Here is a 21,470-nt window from a genome sequence, read left to right as displayed (position 1 = left end):
TTTTTTTTTTTGTCCCCTATAACAACACCTATGCTTCTGCCTCCGGGCCCTTGCAGTGTTGTTTCCCTCTGTATGGAATGTTCCTGCAGATATCCATATGGCTAATCTCCACAGCTTCAAATCTTTGTTCAGACATGACCTTCCTAGTGAGGACTAGGACTACTACTGTATTTAAAATCATAAATCCCTAATTGTGTGCACTCCCAATCTCTTTTTTCCTATTCCACCTCCTCCCCCGCCATATGCACTAATCACCTTCTACCATACAATATTGTTTACTAATTTATTATTCTTATTGTCTGTTACCTCCTCCTTTTCCAGGACGGTATGGATGTTGAATCAGTTTTGGATCAAGGTGCCCAGGACAGAGCCGATTATATAATGGGTCCTCAGTAACTCTTTATTGATGGAGTAAATGGGTGGGAATATATAAATAATACAAACATACTTTAGCAAGGGTGCTGTTACAGAGAATAAAGGACTTAGAAAAATTTCAGGCTAGGGATCCCTGGGTGGCGCAGCGGTTTAGCGCCTGCCTTTGGCCCAGGGCGCGATCCTGGAGACCCGGGATCGAATCCCACGTCGGGCTCCCGGTGCATGGAGCCTGCTTCTCTCTCTGCCTATGTCTCTGCCTCTCTCTCTCTCTCTGTGACTATCATAAATAAATAAAAATTAAAAAAAAAAATTTAAAAAAAAAGAAAAAAAAAAAGAAAAATTTCAGGCCAGAAAAGATTATTCTAGTTCTGATCTTCCATCAGTTTTTACTTAGAATACTCCTTTGTGGGGCAGCCCGGGTGGCTCAGTGGTTTGGCACCTGCCTTTGGCCCAGGGTGTGACTCTGGAGTCCCGGGATTGAGTCCCACATCAGGCTCCCTGCATGGAGCCTGCTTCTCCCTCTGCCTATGTCTCTGCCTCTCTCTCTCTCTCTCTCTCTCTGGAATGAATAAATAAAATCTTAAAAAAAAAAAAAAAAAAGAATACTCCTTTACTATCGAGCCTGATCTTGTCTTCATGTCAAATGCTTCTGGGGGAGGAAACACATTTCAGTAATTTCAGCATATCCTAGTATTGATAGGTTCTTGACCTTTTTTTTTTTTAAAGATTTATTTATTTATTTATTCAGAGAGAGCGAGAGAGAGGCAGAGACACAGGCAGAGGGAGAAGCAGGCTCCATGCAGGAAGCCCTACGTGGGACCCGATCCCCGATCTCCAGGATCACACCCTGGGCTTCAGGCGGCGCTAAACCGCTGCGCCTCCAGGGCTGCTCCTGTTCTTGACTTTTTTATACAGGTTAGCCAGGCAGAAAAGTTTTGGAAAATGTTCTGGAACCCAACCCCCCCGTGAATAACCTAAGCCAGATGGCATTTCCAAACCTCATTTAAAATAGCACTTGGGTGGCACCTGGGTGGCTCAGTGGTTGAGATCTGCCTTTGGCTCAGGTTGTCATCCCGGGGTCCTGGGTAGAGGCCCACAATGGGCTCCCTATGAGGAACCTGCTGCTCCCTCTGTCTATGTCTCTGCCTCTCTCTCTCTCTCATGAATAAATAAAATCTTTAAAAAATAAAATAGCTGTAATATATTTTCTGATTAAAACATGTTCTGTAGACTGAGTTTCAAGTTTCTATAGTCTATATTCATTTTATGCCTCCCATAAAATAAAATAAGTCACATTTTCATGGCTGTTCTTGTCAGTACACCCAGTCCAACATCTTTTCCTTGAAATATAAGATCAGCCCATTTCATAGCCAATAACACTTCGGAAACATTAAAAAAACAGAATGTAAGGGAAAGAAAACAATGGATTTGTTATTTATCAGGTGTAATGTCATGTAGCTTAATACTAATTTTTTCACTTTTTTCTCTGATTCCTCCCATAGATGGAGAGAGGAGATTGGGAAAAGGTGGGGGTTGGGGGGAGAATCTATGTTAAAGTCAAATGTAAGCTCATGGACCAGTAACATCATTTTCTCTTCCATCATTTGTTACATGGTACTGTGTGTCGTACTTAGCAGTCCCCTTCTCATAGTAAAAAGTATTTTGGGAGCAGATCACTATGAGAAAGTAGTTAAGCTGTGGAATTTCTTATAGCTAATACTTCCATTTTCCTAATTTATGAGAAAATGTAGATATTGTATCAAATTAGTTTATATATGTTGAACCCTGCTTTATTGTTATTTATTGACATGTTAACAGTTCATTAAATTTAAACATTAAATACAAACTCAAAAAAATTCTAATAATTCAGGGGCACCTGGGTGGCTCAGTCATTGAGCAACTGACTCTTGATTTCAGCTTAGGTCTGATCTCAGCGTCCTGAGATCCAGTGCCTGGGCTTAGAGGGCAGTCTGTTCATCCCTTTTCCTCTTCCTCTGTCTCTCCCTCTTCTACCTTCACCCACTCGAGCTCTCTCTCTCAAATAAATAAAAACCTAAAAAATAAAAATTCTAATGATTCAGTTCAATACAAATGAAGAAGGATGACAGCGGGAGCATGTTCTGGAATTTTCTTTTTCTTTCACTTATTCAGCAAGTATTAATTGAGCACCTGTTAGGCCCCAGGCCCCAGGGATGATGCTAGCTCATCCCGTAAACACCGACTATCCTGCCCCAGGAAGCTTCTTTATTGGAGGTAACCGTATGAATTCTGGAGTTCAGAGTTTTCCTCTTCCAAACTTCACTCCATTCAAAAATTAGCTTGCTCCAGTAAGTGCGCACCTCCTACAGAAACTTCTTTAAGTGTCATCAGGTAGTGTTTCATTAACACCCGTATAGACATCCTCATTCAATCATACTTCAATAAATGAACACCACTGAGAACAGGAATGGATCCCCAAGTCCTGGAAGGTGGTGGGGAGGTTCTGGAGAGGACGGGAGGAAAGACAGGCGTGCCTAGGTTTGAGGGACCTTTGAGGGACTTGAGGACTTCGGCTTCTGTTCTTGAACGGACTGAACTCCATGCTCAAAAAATAAAGCGGACAGTTAAGTTTGGAAGGTAGGCTGCGGCCAACAGTGCATTATTTGCCATTGACATGATTGACTTAATCGTGCCACCATGAAACGGCTCTCAGTTTGAGTAAAGGTAAAAGGAAGCGAGAACGGGCTTGGATGTTACGAGCGCATCTCGGCGCGGCCGCCCCACTCTCCGACGGACAGAACCTCCTCTCCTAGGAGCAGCGCGAGCCGGAGCACGAGGGCGCTCGCGTTGCGGCGAAGTTTGAGCCGCGCCTCCCGCCGTCCGCCGTCACGTGCCGGCCCGCCCCAGTCGCGTTGCTGGGTGGGGGCGACTCTGCCAGGCGCCGGGGCAGGAAGGGAGGCGGTCGCCGTGCCATTCTTAAAGGGGCCCGAGGGAAGGCGAGGAGCTGCTGACGGCCGGAAGGAAAATGGTGAGTTGCCGCCGGGAGGGCGGGGGCCGGAGGGCCGGGCCAGCCAGCCAGCCAGGCTCTGCTGTTTGCCGGAGCCGGACTCGGCGGGCAGCGCCCGGGGTGGGTCGGCGGCCGCTTCCGCCCGCCGCTGGCGCGTGCCCACAGCAGCGACCTGGCCTCCCCCCGCCGCCGCTGCCACCCCGCCTAAGGGCAGCATCCTCCAGCCAGGCCTGGGTCGACGCGCCCCGCCGATCCTGGGACTGGGGTGCGGCCAGTAGGGCTCCTCGCCGGGTCTTGGAGGACGGAGGCTTGCAGCGCCTGAACTGCAGGGCCGGGGGTCTGGCCTAGCGAAGGCTCCCCCCACCCCCACTCGGGTCTCTGCCGGGACGCGGGCCAGGCCTGAGGGGCATATAGGCGCTGAGCATTTTCCGCCTGGCGGCCTTTGCAGGAAGGGCTTGAAAATTTCGGATTCCATTCTCTCCGCCTGGCCTTAGCTTGAGTCTCCTCCTTCCCAGGCCTGTCCCTAAAGGATTTTTCCATATCCTTGCTTTCTTCAGGTAGGGGGCAGTTGGAAACCTTTTGACCCAAGGCTTTGGTGCTTAGCCTTAAAGTGACCGTCCGAAGCTTTAGTTTGCTTCTCCTCGGGGCTTTGGCTTTCCATTCTCGGATAGGTTGAACCCCTCGCTCAAAAATAACGTGGAGAATCAAGTAAATTGCCTAACAAGGATTTTCTGGATTTTTCCTATCAGGTGTTTAAATGTGCTCACTACTTTCATTAGAAACAAAACACAATCCCCCCACTGTCCTCTGTCTCTGACCTCCCACTCATTTCTCAGCCCACCTCCTTCGTATAGGTCGTGTCATGGTCACCAAACCCAAGGGACTGTCTTCATTCTCATCTTTCCTGACTTTTCATCTACATTCCAGGCAATTGACTACTCTCTCCTTTTTGAAGCATCCCCACCCCCCCCCCCCCCCCCCCCCCCCCCCCCCCCGCCTTTCCCCTGGCTTCTGTTTTATTCCTCCTACTTTTCCTGTTGGTGTCCATTTGTGTCCCATGCAGACTGTTCTGCTTACCTGAATATCACGTGTAGGAGTTCTAAGCTCCAGTCTAATGCTTTGTTTTCCACCCTGTATTCTTTGTCCATCCTTTCTTACACTTACAGCTTCATTTGTCTCCTACCTATATAAGCAGATGACTTGTGAATTTGTATTACACTTGCTTCTGAGATCCAGTTCAGATCTATATATCCCACTATTCAGTTATCCTGTAGGAAACCTCCCCCAACCCGCCCTCGGGACCTTACTTTGTCCAAAATAGAACTCATGCTCTTTCTCTGCAAAACTGCTGTTCCTCATTGTTTTTTAACTCAATGAAAGGTGCCATTTAGTCTGTGACACAAGTGAGATGCTTCAGTCATCTTGGTGGCCCTTTTTTCCTAACTCACCCCACCAATGTCCAGTCTGTCACTAGTGCCTTTATAGAGGTTAAAAGAGTGGCTAGAGATCAGGCTAAAAGATCAGGCTTCACTGGCTGTGTAACTTTGGGGGAGAAATAACTCTCTAAGCCTTAGTTTCTTGCAAAGTGGGGATAATAAAACCATCTTAAAGGCTTGTTTTGAGTATGATGCATGTAAAAGACAGCACTGTGTTTCACTCATTGTGTTTAATAGATATTAACTGTTCATTAGCAGTATTTCCCTATTTCTCTCGATCTTCATCAACCCAAGCTACTTTTCGTCTCTCACTTGGGACTAGGTTTGCCAAGTAACTAGTCTTGCTCTATTCATCTTGGCACTCTGCCTGTTTCCTGCATGCAAATCTGATCATGTTTCAAACATCACCACTTTGCTTAAAACATTTCACTGGCTTCCCTTTGCTCATAGGATAAAGACCAAAATATGACCCACTGGGCCCTATGTGGTCCAGCCCCAACCCAACCTCCTCTTATACCATGTATACCTGCTCTTATACCATGTATACCTGCTCATTCTCTATGCTTGAGTCACGCTGGCCTTTCATTATCTTAGATATGCCATGATTGCTTTAATCAAAGGTCTTTGCCTAGCCAGTTTTTGTCCTTCAGATACCGTTTTTTTTGTTTTTTTTTTTGTTCAGTTACCTTTTAAGACAGACCTTTTATGCCCATGCTATTCTTCCCTAGTCTCAAGTTCGTGTAGCAGTCCATGTCTCTCCTGCCTAGTTCTTATCACAGGTGCAAACAAGTGTATGTTTTCCTGATCCTTTTGATGTAGGTCTGTTCTCTATAGGTATGTTCTCTACTACACTATATCAGAAGCTCCCTGAGGACAGACCCATATTATTTATTTATTTTATAGGATTGTATCCCTAGCACTTAGCTCAGTGCTTACACTCACTAAATGTTCCTTATCTGGTTAAACCGATAAGTGAACACTTGAGCTCAACACTCCTCTTAACTGTGTGTTAATACTTGCCATATAGAGTTGTTTGCAGGGTGTTATACTCATTCTTAAATGCTTCTACTAACTGTAAGCAATTAGAACTGACTGAGCCTGGGTCCTTTTTTTGTAGGAAGGAATTTTTGGCCTTATTATGTATTGAGAGGGGTGAAGATAGCCCCCAAAAGAGCTATATAAATTAAATCACAGCATGTTTTTCACTGGGTTCCTGGTCCTTAGAATGTCAGGATTGCACAAGCAGTTCTGAGTATCAAAGCTGGAAGATAATACTTTTGTGATTAATTGGTCGTTGCCTAAAGAGGAATCTAAAATATTTATTAGTTTCACTCATAGTTGTACTTTTGGTTGAAGAGAGAATGGAAATTTTAGTTTTTTAATTTCTGTATCTTTCTTAAAAGATAGAAAAGATAGACTAGGGTTGAATACTACTTTCAGGAAGCTCCATATGACTTAGCATCTCTTTCTCTAAGGAAAACTAATAGGATGTGCATATTGAGTCACACAGGAGCCTTATTCATTGGCTAATACTTGTTGGTGGGATGTCCTTTCTAATTGTAAATAGCATATCCTATGGTATCATACCTTACAATTACCAGTGTTCTGAATTTAAAGGACAATTTAAAATTGATAGCTATTTCCTGCTTTAACTTATGCTCTCATTTACCCAACATGGGGTCAAGAAAGCAGGCTTTTGCCTTCGACCCAGGGCGTGATCCTGGAGTCCCGGGATCGAGTACCGTGTCGGGCTCCAGTCCCTCGTCGAGCTCTCTGCATGGAGCCTGCTTCTCTCTCTGCCTCTCTCTCTCTCTCTCTCTCTCTCTGTGTCTATCATGAATAAATAAATAAAATCTTAAAAAAAAAAGCAGGCTTTTATTAAATTTGTATTTTAACTTAAAATTGGAGACCTTAATCTTGGGTTATTTAGCATTGGTCTCAGAACTGTTCTAACTCTCTTAAGGTGGGGGGGGATGACTTATGCATGAAAAGATCAAAGAATGTGGACCTTATTTGGTACCTGACTCAAACCAGCTGTTGGAGGAAAACAAAACAAACAGTAAGGGGAATTTGAATTCTGTTTGATTATTTGAGGCTAGAATTATTGTTTGTTTTTTTTTAGGTGTGATAATCTTGTTGTCCTTATATTGTAATGGCACATGCTGTCATTTTTGTGATACATACAAAAATTTTTACAGTTGAAATGACTTCAGGCCTTTTGCTGTGTGGCAGACCATCGGGCAGTATTGAGAGTATTGATGAAGTAAGATTGGCTGTGTGTTGATAATGTTTGAAGCTGAATTATAGGTGCATAGGGTTCCACCATACTACTCTCTCCTTTTGTATGTGTTTGAAGTTTTACACATTAATGAAAGGAGGAAAGACGCTTTCCATGCTCTTCCTTGGAATCAGTAATACATCTGCATTACTAAAAGAGTGCTTTTAGTAATTTCCTTACTGCATTTCTGGAGAAGAATCTCTAACATTTTTTCATAATTTTTAAAGGGTTCTTTTAGTTTTTATATTTGTTTCATCTGGTTTTGCTTTCATAGTTCCTTTTTTTAAGTAATCTCTACACCCAGTGTGGGACTTGAACTCATGACCCTGAGGTCAAGAGTTGCACTCTCTACAGACTGAGCCAGCCAGGCATCTCCCTTTCATAATTCTTTTTTTTTTTTTTTTTAAGATTTTATTTATTCATGAGAGACACAGAGAGAGAGAGAGAGAGAGAGAGAGAGAGAGAGAGACATAGGCAGAGGGAGGAGAAGCAGGCTCCATGCAGGGAGCCCAAAGTGGGACTCGGATCCTGGGATACCAGGATCATGTCCTGGGCCAAACAGACACTCAACCACTGAGCCACCCAGGTGTCCCAAAAAATATACTTTCTAACAGCAGACAGTGATCCTTGTATTTCCTATATTCTTCTCTTCCTCTCTGGTTCTGATGAAGTTGCACATTATTGCATCTAGTTCTTTGAGAACTAGATTAGCCAAAGAAAAAGTTAAAGTATAACATACATATAAGATGAACAAGTGTGTTTAATTAATGTAGATACAAAGGTTGGTAGATTTAAGAGCTCTTTAATTATTTGTGTGTTTAAGGGCAGCTCGAGTGGTTCAGCGGTTTAGCACCTTAAGCCCAGGGCATGATCCTGGAGACCCGGGGTTGAGTCCCACGTCGGGCTCCCTGCATGGAACCTGCGTCTCCCTCTGCCTGTGTCTCTGCCTTTTTCTGTGTGTGTCTCTCATGAATAAATAAAATCTTAAAAAAAAAAAATTGTGTGTTTCATGTTAACTCACATAGTTGTGACGTATGTAGATGTCAGTGTATGTTTTTAAAGAAAGGTATTAGCTTTTATAACTTTAACATGACCTTGGTTAATTGTATTGAAGTCATGGCATTTTATGCATCTTTTTTTTTTTTCTTTTCTAGAGTGAGTCTTTGGTGGTTTGTGATGTTGCTGAAGATTTAGTGGAAAAGCTGAGAAAGTTTCGTTTTCGCAAAGAAACAAACAATGCTGCCATTATAAGTAAGCTAAACGTGATCGCCTCAGTTACATGGTCTTAGTTGATTTTTATCTTACAAGCTACATTGAATAAATTGAGCTTTTAGGAAATAATTTGCCTCCTTCTGTTTTAATCCTCTCCCTTTCTTTTAGATCACTTTAAAAAATAAGTAACAGCTGTTAACACAGAACAGAGGTGGAGTGCTTACCTTCTTCCTCAGCTGCCTACACAGCTCTGGAGAAAATGATCTTAGTCACTTGGTCATTGTAGTGACCCATCCGACTCCATCCTTTAACTTCTCAGGAGACTAAAAATTGCCCAGTCATTCAATCTCAACCAGAAACCTTTACCTGCACCTGAAATGGTTAAGTGTTCAGCTTTGTCTTCAAAGTGATTTGAGGCCTTATTTCAATTCTAGACTTGAGCCCCAGTTTTATAGAGCATACTTTTAAGTGTCACTGACTTCTGACAATGGAAAGAATTATTTGCATATTGCCTCTCCCACTGTGAACTGTATCTGATGTTATGCAGATTTCTTTTATGTTCTTAAGTTATATTTGGTATGGGAGTAGTGATTTAGAAAGCTGAAGGGGAAAGTCAAGGGGGTAACAGTGCAGAACTCTATAGACTATGCTTAAGAGAGAGGGATCTGGCAGATGTGAATTGAGGTAGTGACAACTTGTCATGAGTTTTGGCTCTATTACAAATAAATCCTACAACAGAGACATACAGTTCTTAAAAGTGAAAATTCATGTCAGTGCCATTTTGCTGCAAAAGGTAAAGATATTTGAGATCTTTCTATAAGAATTTACTATGAAATCAGTGCAAAACCAAAAATGGCCGGCTTTTCACAGTAATAGAAAAGAATAAAGGCATAGGTTATCTAAATATACTTCATTTGGCTTTGGATTGTTACATATATTTGAATATAGATATAACTGCTATTTGATAATCTTGTATCTCATAATAATCATACTGCACTATGAAATCTTGACTCCGGAGAAGCAGGGAATTTTTGGTGGTTCTGTCTTAATTTCTGGTCTGCTTTTTCCGGCAGTTCTAACCACGTTATATAGACCAATCATGTTTGCAGTCACCCTTTCGGACCTTATGTAGGAAGTTGCATTTGAGTTACAGAATTCTTCAGATACACAGGAAATATAAGGAGCTGACATAAAACTCTAAATAAGCAAATTAGGTGATGCAAATTATGGGTAAAAGCCTTTAAATGCTGACTGCTTGAAAAGCACAGCTAGCTAATAGACCATAAACTAAACTGCAAATGAGTTTTATGTTTGTGTTTCTTAATGTTTTAATTTTAGATGCCAGAGAAAGGGCTGAGAATCCGTGGGTTGGGTAGATCAAGGTCACATTAGAATCACAGTTTACTTATACTATATTTTTATTTTAGTGAAGATTGATAAGGATAAACGCCTGGTGGTACTGGATGAAGAGCTTGAGGTTTGTTTGACCTGCTAAGTACATTTTTATAGTTAAGCACTTACTATTGCCTAAAAGATGCTATGTTAGTTACATGTACTTTTATAATGAGTCTAAATACATGCTCATTATGCATGAAAACCATGTGCTAATTATTTTGTAGCACATTGTCTTGTTAATTGAATCACCTTTAAAACATTACTGAAATTCAGGGTAGTAAGTGGTAGAAGTTAGAGCTACATGTCCAGTATAACTTCTAAATTGCTTGACCAGTAATTAAAAACTAAAATGCTTATAACCTAAGCATTTAGTTTGTCAAATTAAGTAACTAATTTAGACTAAAAAGAAATTAACTTTTTCCCCCTTAAATCAGACATTGATGTTTCCTTTGAAAGGTAGCTTATTAATCTTATTATTTCCTGACAACTGGAACATGAGCATGTTAATAAACAGAACTAAACTGAGTGGGCTTTCAGTGGATTGAGGGTTTAGTAATCTCAGTTTATATACAATTTAGTAACATAAGATTTTGCATTGTGGTATATGGTTATGAATTTATATCTATTAGTAGAATGGTTGTTTGGCATATCTCTTAAGTATTTATGGGTTAGAAAAATGTTTAAAAGTTGTTTTTCTTTATGGTGCCAGGGCATTTCACCAGATGAACTTAAAGATGAACTGCCTGAACGACAACCTCGATATCCTTTTCTTAGTGCTTTTAATAGATTTGTTTTCTTTAGTGGTCAGAATTTTATTATGAAGTTGGTTTGTTCAATTTTTAAAAGCCCTATATTTTACAAAATCTTCTTCTACAACATGATCACAATTAAAGTAGGTACTCACATACTGGACTAAGAAAAATGGGAAGTTGACATTTTAGTGGGATGAATTATTTCCTTTTTAAAAAATTCCTTCTGTTATTATGTGTTTACAGTAAATAGAAAAAAATCCACCCTAAATCCATACTTTTATAATTTATTTTTGAGAGATTATATGTTTCTGTAATTTCGGGGCTCATGTATGCTTTTGTGGAAAGATAATGATAAGATAAAGATATGGCTCAAATGGATAGGACAGAAATTTACCATTCATTAGCACCCTAAATATGTGTTTTCTTTCAGAACTTTGTTGGTAAGTACTTGTATCAAATAGAACAGTAATTTTAGTTTCTTTAACTTGAGAAAAACCTTCATTGTGTATAGTTATAAATACCAACATGATGATGGAAGAGTTTCATATCCTCTGTGCTTTATTTTCTCCAGTCCTGTTGGTGAGTGAATTTCTTTAAATAGTGCATTATTTGGATCTGATCTAATTAAACCATTTTTATAGGAGACAAATGTTATGCTTGTTTTAAAGATGTGAAGTGTTGAATAGCCTAAAAGGTATGTATGCACATGAATTCAGCCCTAGAACAAAGTTACTATAACATATCCATTCTTGAGAACTTGCTTGTTTTCTTAGGATAAATTTCTAGAAGTGTAATTGTTTAGTCAAATCATACATACATTTTAAGGAATTTGAAATGTGACATTTTAAAATACCAACATATATTTTCTTTTTAAGTTTTGTGTATAAGTACATGAACTTAATGTATAATCATGATATATATTTGTGTTTATCTTTAAAATAGTACTTACTGATGATATGCCTAGAACCTTGAGAAAAGTCCCAGAGTAGCTTACATTGGATATTAAAGTGGCTTATTGTTACTTAAGATATATCCATTATCACCAGAACTCCCAGTAACCACCATTTAAAGCCCACAATAAACTTTCTGAACTTTTCTCTAAACTTTACTACCTGTATCGTTTATTTAGCACTTAAAATATACTGCAGTACCTTTTTAACTTAATATGTAAGTTAAAGACAGGTCTCCCCACAATGTAACTTTTTCAGGACAGGTCTCCCCACAATGATCCATCACCATCCCTAAACCTGTATATGTTTGGCATCCATAAAATTGATCTTGATATTTAATGTCAAAATTAGGTTATTCTGAAAGCTTCTTAAGTATTTACAAGGTTCTAAAAGATCTGCAGAGACCTAGCCACATTTATTTTTATCAACCTATGGACTTGTCATTTAGCAATGGCTCCATGCAGGCAGTATGCAGTTTAAGACTCTTGAAATACACCATACACATTTAGACTGAAGTTTTTTGTAAGCCTGATAGCAAAGAAAATCCTAAATATGCCATTTTAGAAGTAAAAAATGAAAGCCCATCACTTTTTCAAAAGCTAAGTCTCATTTCTATACTAATCTCTTTTCCAGGGTGTAAGCCTGAACAACAGATGATGTATGCTGGGAGTAAGAATAAGCTAGTCCAAACAGCTGAACTAACCAAGGTGGTATTTATATTTTACTTGGTTGTAGAGACAATATTTTTCTCTCACTATTAGAGCAATAGCTAAAGTAATCTGAAGAGTTAAGTATTTTTTATGCAGGTGAAAGTTATTTAGAACAGAACAGTAAATATAGAAAGTTTTACTGTTTGAAAATAGAATGATAGAAGTCTTTTTTTTTTTTTTTAAGATTTTATTTATTTATTCACGAGAGAGAGGGGGAGAGAGAAAGAGAGGCAGAGACACAGGCAGAGGGAGAAACAGGCTCCATGCAGGAAGCCTGACGTCGGACTCAATCCTGGGTCTCCAGGATCACACCCTGGACTGAAGGTGGCGCTAAACCACTGAGCCACCCAGGCTACCCAGAATGATAGAAGTCTTTAATCAAAATGTGTTTTTTGAAAAGAAATTATAAGTTGATTAGAAGAAATCACATTTAAAATATAGGCAGCTTTAGAAAAGCTACTGCCACTAATTCAGTCTATTGAGAGTTTTTTCATCTTCCATAATGTCATCTCTAGTAGATAAAAGTAAGCATTGAAGCTTCTGAGAGCCCTTTACCATAGGCTAAATGAACCAAATTCTGTGCAGAAATTCCCTATTAACGCAGTTAACTGTATATAGTACCAAAGTCTAAAATTAATTGGTAAGAATACTTATGAGCTTTACTATGCTAGACCATTCTGTTTTATATGAGACACCTTGCTTAAGATTTAACATTCCCCCATTGTTTCATGGCATTGTTGAAGTTTAACAGTAAGAGGGGTACTTGTTCTCATACTTTATATAACTTCCATGCATTAGTTTGAGTTGACACAGTATATACTTTTAAGGTTTTGAAATGGAATAGTATATCACTGAAACAATATTAAATAAAATTTCCTTTTAGGTTTTATTTTAAGGGCAGTGTCAGTGTTTTCCCCCTAAGTGTTTAATTATCAACCCAGGAGATGTTGTTTAAGTGCCCTTGGCCTTTTCCCTTTATCTTATGTGATTGTCATTGACACCACCAACTTATCAACACTACTTTTTCTCATTTGTACCATAGGAACACCCTGGAGTTGCTCTAAGGGGGTTAGTTTGTTAGGAGGGAGCCGTATTAACAACCTCATTTCTGTTCTAATCCCACGCACACCATCAAGTGCTGGAACTAAGGCATTAGAATTTATAAGTTACTTTTACAAATAATTACATTGAGTGTTCAACACAATCATGTGAGTTTGATGGTGATATTCCTATTCTGTAGATGGAAGAACTGAGATTTAGACGATGAAACTGTTGTCCAAGAGTTGTCCATGATAGTAAATGACAGACCTAGGATTCAAACCCACATTGGCTTCGATCCCATCTTTTCTGCTCTATTACATCGCTTCTTTACAGCCATTATACTTCCTGGGCCTGTGTGTGTATACAGATTCTTGCAGAGTTTTGTGCTGTGGACCTGTAGTCCATCCTTTTAAAACAATCTACAGCTTGTGTTTCCTCCAACTATGGAAGACCAGCATATATTCTTCCACTTACTAACTAGCTAGATTGATTTTAGTTGTGTGTACTCGTGGTATCTCTCCTAGTGGGTAAGATGTACAGGACTGTTCTTTTAGAATATTCATAGATTTGTACTTTTAAGATAAGAGTTTTGGTTTTATGCCGTCTTGATTGCTAAACTTTGGTAATACATTACTTAGCATTTCAAAAAGTAAAGGTATATCTAATTTACAAAGAGAAGTCATGACCGACATGAATGAAAGAAGGAGAATTTTTTAATACTCACATATATAGTGTGTGTATTTATTTATTTTTTGAGTGCCAAAGTATGACCTAAGGTTCTTTTCTTAAGGTATTCGAAATAAGAAATACCGAAGACCTAACCGAAGAATGGTTACGTGAGAAACTTGGATTTTTCCACTAATGTGAACTTCTGTGTTTCTAAAGTATTTATGTATTAACCTGACCATACTGGAACCAGACATAAATACTTATGCCTAAAAATGCACTGTTACTTACAGTTTGTTTCCTGCAGTAAAGAAAAATCCTTCATTTGTTCAAAGTTTGAACAAAGGGGAAATCATCTTCATAGTAATGAAACTTTGTAAAGTGTTTCCTTATATTTGTAATTGTTAGGTGGACTACTTCTCTCCAGGGATTTTTTGCACTCTTGTGACTAATTTCTATAACTTATGGTTCAGAATTTGTTACTATTTACAGACACCATTGGAAAGTGGGTATTAGATTGTGATAGACAACAGTTGCCTCCTTTTGACAAATACTGGATATTAGCAGTTTATATATGAAAATAGCATATTATCACTTGTCAAATCTTTAAAATTAAGTTGGGGTAAAAGACTTGAATGACCCAATTTAGAGCCATGAAAAATAATTTACTGTAGTGTATGCTGCATTACAGATACACTTGTCATCAATTCCATGCCTTCTTTGGTTTCCTATATCTTTTTAATCAAGTCCAGAAACTTTGTTCATCAATCATTCATTCTTAAGGTCTGAGAGTTAGATTTTATAGTAGTTATGACTATTCTGTTTTCTTCTTATAGAAAATAGCATGTTAGTCTTGGAAATTGATAGGTTGGAACTAATCAAGGGCTTCATTCCTGGTTGTGTCATAGCTAGATAGTTTTGGATCTAGGTTAATAACACTTTATTTATAAAGCACCTCTTAATGTCCTGTGAACACAAGTTATTTTAAATGTGTTAATACTGTGCCTTTGATTTGTTAGCTTTAAAGTTAGTTTAAAACTTTTACACTGCCAGTATTCCGGATTTGGTGAAATTAATACTTTTGTAAAGGGTCCAAGTAAAACAATTTTCTAACGTGTGTATCTGAAATTTGTAATAAAATCAACCTCATATTTTTAAAATTCCAACTATCTGCTTGCATTGGTGAATATATGGCAGTTGAGAGTTATAATTTGGGGTACATTTATGATGACTTTTGTGCCATAGGAAAAATTACTTATCTTAAAACCTTGGCTAGAGTTAATAACATTAACACATCAGTAGAAATTGCATCTTATGTCCTAAATGTCAGAAGATATTCTAAACTGGATATCTGTTTTATTGGCATTCTTGGCATAAAGCAAGGATTCTAATATATAGTGTACTTTAAGAACATATAATTAACTGTTTAACATTGATTTGATAAAAGGTCTTGAGACTAAAGACTAACTGAATTTGGTGAACAAATTCTTATATTAAGAATATCTCAATCATTTCAAAACTGGAAAGGCATTATTTTATGTTGATGTATTTTTCATTTCTATATTCTTTGCATTTTTTTGAGGTTTCTGTGCCAAATTTAATGAAGAGGTAAAGATAGTTGGAATTTTCACAATATTGAATCTTCTGTTGCCAACACTGTTTGGCTTCACTAATCTCAAAAATAGGAAGCAATAGGAAGTTAGTTGGAGATGAGGAAGTGCTAGAGTGGGCATTTGTTTTGGATAGTGAATGGGAAGGATTCTTTATTCCAATTTCCAGAGAGAGAGAGAGAGAGAGAGAGAACTTCACCCAGGAAGTTTACGAGTTCTTTAAACAACTATTTTGATATTGGAGAATAATACTTATAATTCTGCGGAAATGCAAATAAAACCCAAATGAATGGAGAGGGTTTTTAATGTTCTTAAATGAAGGAAATGAGATTTCGTTTCACCTGGTTTGCAGCAATAAGAGAAACTAGTGCTGCAAGAATGTATTTTTTAATGAGGTTCCTTACTTTGTCTTGCATGTTTTAGTTATTTTGTTTTCAAATTTGAAAATCCTTCATAATGTCAGATGAGACTGACTTACATAAACAGAACTTAGTTCCCCTGTTCTCTAACAGGGACAGAGAACTGTGATAAATCATGTTTTTTTGAATTTGTTTAACTTCTTATCAATAACATGTATTTTGCAAGACAGTAGATTGATTGGGGAAATCAGTAGAACATGTTTTTACTCCCTCTGTCCTGTAGGGAGACTTACAAATCCTATGCTCTAGAGTTGTTCTCAGACTTTTTATATAAATTTCCCTTCCATGTAATCAAATTTTGCATTATTCTTTTCAAGAATATTTTCAGTTTGCTCTCTTTTTCTGCCTTCTCTCAAATAGTAACTCCAGATTGGATAATTCCAGTTGTTACATTCCATAGCTTTCCGGTGCAGCCATTCCCATTCATATCTTAATCTTTCCCTTTTGGCATCAGCTTTTTTCCTGGGAACCTCCTTCATGGTCTTCTAAGTCAGCATTAGTTTTAAAATTCTTGGCCTTGCATAAGTTCTGCATAGCATCTGATGTTGTCACAATAGAGCCAACTAGTAATCCTAGCATATTTTTAGTATGGTTTTTGTGGCAACATAAATGACAAATGAAGAAATCTGTTCTCAGGTTACTATGCTGAAATTCCAAAATTTCAGAGTTTTGAATAGTCTTCACTTTGTTTTGGTATTGAAGCAATCATGTTAGGAAAAAGATTGTTAGATTGTTTTTGTTTAATTGACTTCTAAAATAAATGTTCAAATTTGTCTATTTCTAAAAAGTTTACCAAATGCCTAGTGCAGTTAAACATACTCTTGTTTAAGAGGGTGTTGCTAAATTTTTTATTACCATTACTAAATAATCTTTGTAGCAGAATGTCTGTCAGCACTTTTCTCTCCCCTTTTATCTCCTATTTTCAGGAGTCAAATGTAGCCATAAACTGTATCTGGTTTGACACTTTAAAAATTTCCAGTTAGAGGAGTTTATTGCCAAATTAAATTTGGCTGTCTTTATTCCCACCTATATGTAGATAGTAAGGAAGGTATACTTAAAAAAATGTTTGGACTACTTTGAAACCTGAGCAATGTCATTAATCCATAATGTGGACTAGTGATGAATAGATATTTTCATAAGAGTTTAAATGCTGATATTTGGTGGAAGTAGAGAGTAACTTGTATTCTATCAATTCAAGTATTCTTAGTACAGTTGCTTTCTCTATTTGTTCACTAGACTGATAATACTGGAATCTACAGAATTTGAGCCTTTACAACTTATGTGAAGAAGTGTCTCAAACATTTCTGGACAAATCTTATTTTGTATTTCTGGAAGAATGTAAATCTTCTTAGGCCACTTAACACCAATGGTCCCAAGTTGAATATTCTTGAGAAATCTGTTTCTTGTTATGCCATTTGACATTTCAAATCAGTGACCATGTTCATGTAATATTCAAAACAACTATGTTAAGGTTGTGATAGAAACTGTGTTTTATTGCTTTTTGGAATATAGTTCATACACATATATTACTTGAATATTGTTTGAGATCACTAACTTGCCAGGGCAGTTCCCACTGATCTAGATGGTCCAATATAATCTCATCGAGGAGGCTTGAAACATTAATGGTTTGGTCTTGTGAATTTTAACAGTTCCCTGTCATCATTTAACAAACTCAACAACTGGCACAACTTTTTAAGCTGTGATTTCAGTCTCTGCTAGTTCATATTGCATGTTTATTTTGGACAGTCTTCTGTTAAGCATGGTGCTTGTACTGGTTTAAATAAAATGTTAACATGAAAGGACTTTTGGCTTTCATTTTTTTCTCACCCCCTCTGCCTTTTGAAGTTACTATTACCTGCTTGGCTCAAGTTGTGTGGCTTTTGCGTGAGCCACACATATTCACTTTCCATTCTCTGGGAAAACTGAGAGGCAAAATAAACAGGAATCTCTTGGCAAAGATGGGATTATAAGATAACAAGATTATAAAAATTTCTAAAACTTGTCCTGAGGCTAAAATGATTTGTTTGTAGTGGTGGGAAGGCATTATATCATGATGAACCCTTGCTCTTGGAAAACTATATGTTAAAGGGGCTGTATACTTCCTAAGAAGTCAAGTTGAAGGATCTTTTATTGAATATAGTATATCACTATTTATTAAACATCCATTGAAGATCCATCCTACCTTTCTGCGTGGTTTGTGTTTCATAGCTATCTATTGAATGAGTACAAGTCACCACTACTTACCTAGCCTTTAGTCTACCATACACCTCTTGTGGTTGAATATGTGATAGAAGTCAGGATTTGTTTGTTTGTGAAAGGATTAGTTTATGCCTTCCTGTCTTCAAAAATCTCACAAGGAGAATTGGCCAGAGCTTGGAAACATGTCTTATTTCTCAAATTTGTCCATTTACCTATTCAAACAGCCAGCTCCTAAATTTTTTCACCTTCATTTTTTTTCCTGTCCTTTTACTTTTCAGCAAAAAGCTTTTTTGACCACTTTAAGTCCCAGGGTGAGCCCACTTTCATTTGTATGAGGGCACACCCTGAGTGGATATTGGATCCTTTACAGTATATTTTTGGTTATGTTGGGGAGCCAAGTAGATATAAAGATCTTACTGCTGAGCATCAGGGAATTTTTACACCATCTCTTTACTTGAGGTCTGTCCCCACATGACATGAAAGCATCCTGCCAAGGTAACCCCCTTTTCTAGTTATAGGAAAGGAAAAATGAATGCCTAGGTTGTATCCAAAAGCAATGCTGTAGTCTCCAGACTGTGTGTGTGTGTGTGTGAGTGTGCATGAACGAGCAGGACACACCTTGTTACTATCACAGGATTAAGCACGGATTCTCTTCCTAGAATTTCAGGCTTTCACTGTTTTGGCCCACTCCTTTCCTGTGGTAGACAGCCATGCCCAAATGTGCTGCAGCCCTCCATTAGGTAGAAATGCCCCAGTCATTGCTCCTTGCTGAAGCCTTCAAGTATCCATGATTTGCCTCACATGTCTGTACCCCTCGTCCTCAGCCCCTCCCCATCCTTCAGATACACAGGATCTCTCATTTCCAACCCCCTGGTTGAACTCTAGAGCCTAGCCTCTGAGATGCCACTTGACTGGTACCAAACAATGAGCTGGGCCAATCTCCCAGTGTCAGATACCAAGAGGTACTTTACAGTTCAATTCCTGATGCTGGAAAGATGACCTCATTCTCTTGAAATGGGAACTGAGCTTGGAAGCATGCCATTAGATGGAGAAGAGGGAGAGAAGATGCCAGGTGGGGCAGTATAGAAGGAAGCAGGCATGCAGAGTAGCTGAAGCATGTTGAAGGAGAAGCCCCACACTGAAGAGTCACATTCTCATCTTTGAGGTTCCTAGGGCCTCTTTAGACCCAGGGCCACTCCGCAGAGTTCCCTCTGAGACTTGGTTGGTTAGCTCTTTCTGGATTCCTCTGCAAGTCTGTCCCTACCAGAAATTAAGTTATTGTGGACATGTCTGTTTACTTGCATGCAAAAGAAGCTAATTCTGATACTACTACTGGTTTCACCTGCCACTATTCCCTACATTTACACTCCAGCCTAGTTGAATACCCTTCTTTCATGCAAACATGCTCTGGGCCTCATCCCCTACCAACAGGGACACCCTCCCCAGGCTGCTGCTTGCTGCCTGTGAAAATCAACAATCTTCAGTAATTATCTCCAATGCCATGAGATTGGTATACCATGAAATCTATTGTTGGTTGAACTAAATACAGTAACTAATGTAGGAAAACACAAAACTTTTATTAAACCAGTATCATTAGAGAAAAATCAGAAAATGCAAGCAAAAAGAAGAAAATGTCTACTGCCCCAAGAAATCCACTGTGACCTTTTTTTGTTACCTCTTTCCCGTCTGGAGGAATCCTCTTTTTTAGACACCCTAAAAATTTATAGAATTACACTCATTTTTTCAGGTAATAAAAATCCCAACCTAGTCCAACGTCAAAACTTCAATATCTTACTTCCTTTAAAGCAAGCTCCCTCCCTCACTTCTCTCTTCCCTCCACTCCACTTCCATCAAGCCTGGGAACCCCCCATGGGGATGGGATGTAGTCTGTCCCTCATTACTGCCTCCCTGCCTCGCTCCCCCATTAACTAGTTGTCTCTGGACCCTCTGGGATTGGTAGGGGGAGGCAACATAAGGGAGCAGAAAAAGACTCATTCACCTGGTACAAATGTAATCTGGAGTCAGAGCTCTCTGGGGTGTGGCTACTGTCAAGTACCAACTCTTTTTCCTCATTGAATGCTTCCGAGAGTTCCTTGCCAATTCCCACTGGGGATTTTGGCTGAAAGTCCCCTTGACATGGGTCATGTCGTCTATGGCTAGTGGCTTTACAAACTCAGCTTCTGGTAGGCAGCACCTTACTTCTCCAGACTGGCATCTTGTCCAGCTCCCTTCCTCAGGGTTCATGCTGGCCCACAAGAAGCATGCATCTTGGTCTCGTTGCCATCAGGGAGGGTACAGTTTGCTTCCTTCGCCATCGGGGTCAGCTCTCAGATCCTACCCCTGCATACTTCTCTGATCTCATTGTGGCCTATTCTAGCCCACTACACCGAAGCCATGCAGGGCTTATTTTTGTTCCTTTTTTTTTTTTTTTAAGATTTTATTTATTTATTCATGAAAGGCAGAGACACAGGCAGAGGAGAAGCAGACTCCTTATGGGGAGCCGGATGCAGGACTTGATCCCAGGACCCCAGGATTATGCTCCGAGCACAAGGCAGGTGCTCAACCACTGAGCCACCCAGGCGTCCCTTATTTTTGTTCTTTAAATACATCAAGCTCAGGCATTTTCACTAGCTGCAGCTTCTTCCTGGGAAGATTGGCCACTCTCCTTCTTCTGCACCCACCCACCTCCCCAATATTCATTTGGCTGGCTCCTTTATTCTGAACTGAGCTTAAATGTTGCCTCTCACAAAGGCTTTCCCTGATCATTCATCCTGAGGTAGCAACACCTCCACCATCATATCACATCTGTTTTAATTCTCTGCCTAGCACTTACTACCATCTGATAGTTTTCTAATTTATGTAACTGATCTGAAGAAGGACTCTCAAAGGTAATCATGTAAAAACAATTTTGGGGCTGTTTTTCAAAAATTGCTACCTCTCCGTTCCCCATCAAATCTCTCTTTTTTCCTCTGGCAAAAAAAACTTCCTTGATGATCTATTTCCATAATATTTGTTACAAGTTTCTTTTTCTGTTACTAAGATTCAGTTCTGTTTGTTTTAAAAATTCAATCTCATATTTGATTCAAATTTCATCTCTCCTTCAACACATACTACACTTGGGGTGGGGTAGGACAGAGCACTTGTCCTCAGGTCCAGCTCTCTTGTATTGCCACTGGCGCTTTCCCCCATGGTGTTGGGGAGGGGAGGTTGAAAGAAAAGACATTAACTTCTATGCCTGCTTGGGCCAGTGGATTCTAACCTCCTGGATCTGGTTTTTTTTTCACTTGCACGTGCTGCTGGTAAGTGGATTGCTATTCTTTTGGATGTCATTAGCTTCTCTATTTATCACTGACTGGCCATGAGTTCCCAGAGTAGGGCAAGCCGCCTTCAAATGCTGATTCCTTCCTGGAAGTCATCTTTTGCATCTTTGGATGACTTTTT

At 39.1% G+C, this 21,470-nt stretch overlaps 1 protein-coding gene across 2 annotated transcripts; it reads left to right on the top strand.

Moving 5' to 3' along the window:
- Positions 1-3,243: 3,243 nt before the first annotated feature.
- Positions 3,244-17,632, top strand: GMFB (glia maturation factor beta). 2 transcript variants are annotated; one of them, XM_038544759.1, is made up of 7 exons: positions 3,244-3,382; positions 8,230-8,326; positions 9,715-9,764; positions 10,392-10,441; positions 10,931-11,013; positions 12,018-12,091; positions 13,926-17,632. In XM_038544759.1, the coding sequence occupies exons 1-7, from the start codon at positions 3,380-3,382 to the stop codon at positions 13,995-13,997; spliced, it is 429 nt and encodes a 142-aa protein (XP_038400687.1). In that variant the 5' UTR covers positions 3,244-3,379; the 3' UTR covers positions 13,998-17,632. The 2 variants fall into 2 exon arrangements, with proteins under 2 accessions (XP_038400687.1, XP_038400686.1); XM_038544758.1 differs by having other exon boundaries at positions 10,928-11,013.
- The last annotated feature ends 3,838 nt before the right edge of the window (positions 17,633-21,470 follow it).

Source organism: Canis lupus, chromosome 8 (assembly GCF_011100685.1).
Source record: "Canis lupus familiaris isolate Mischka breed German Shepherd chromosome 8, alternate assembly UU_Cfam_GSD_1.0, whole genome shotgun sequence".
Taxonomy (NCBI): domain Eukaryota; kingdom Metazoa; phylum Chordata; class Mammalia; order Carnivora; family Canidae; genus Canis; species Canis lupus.
This window is presented reverse-complemented; position numbering and strand designations above follow the sequence as displayed.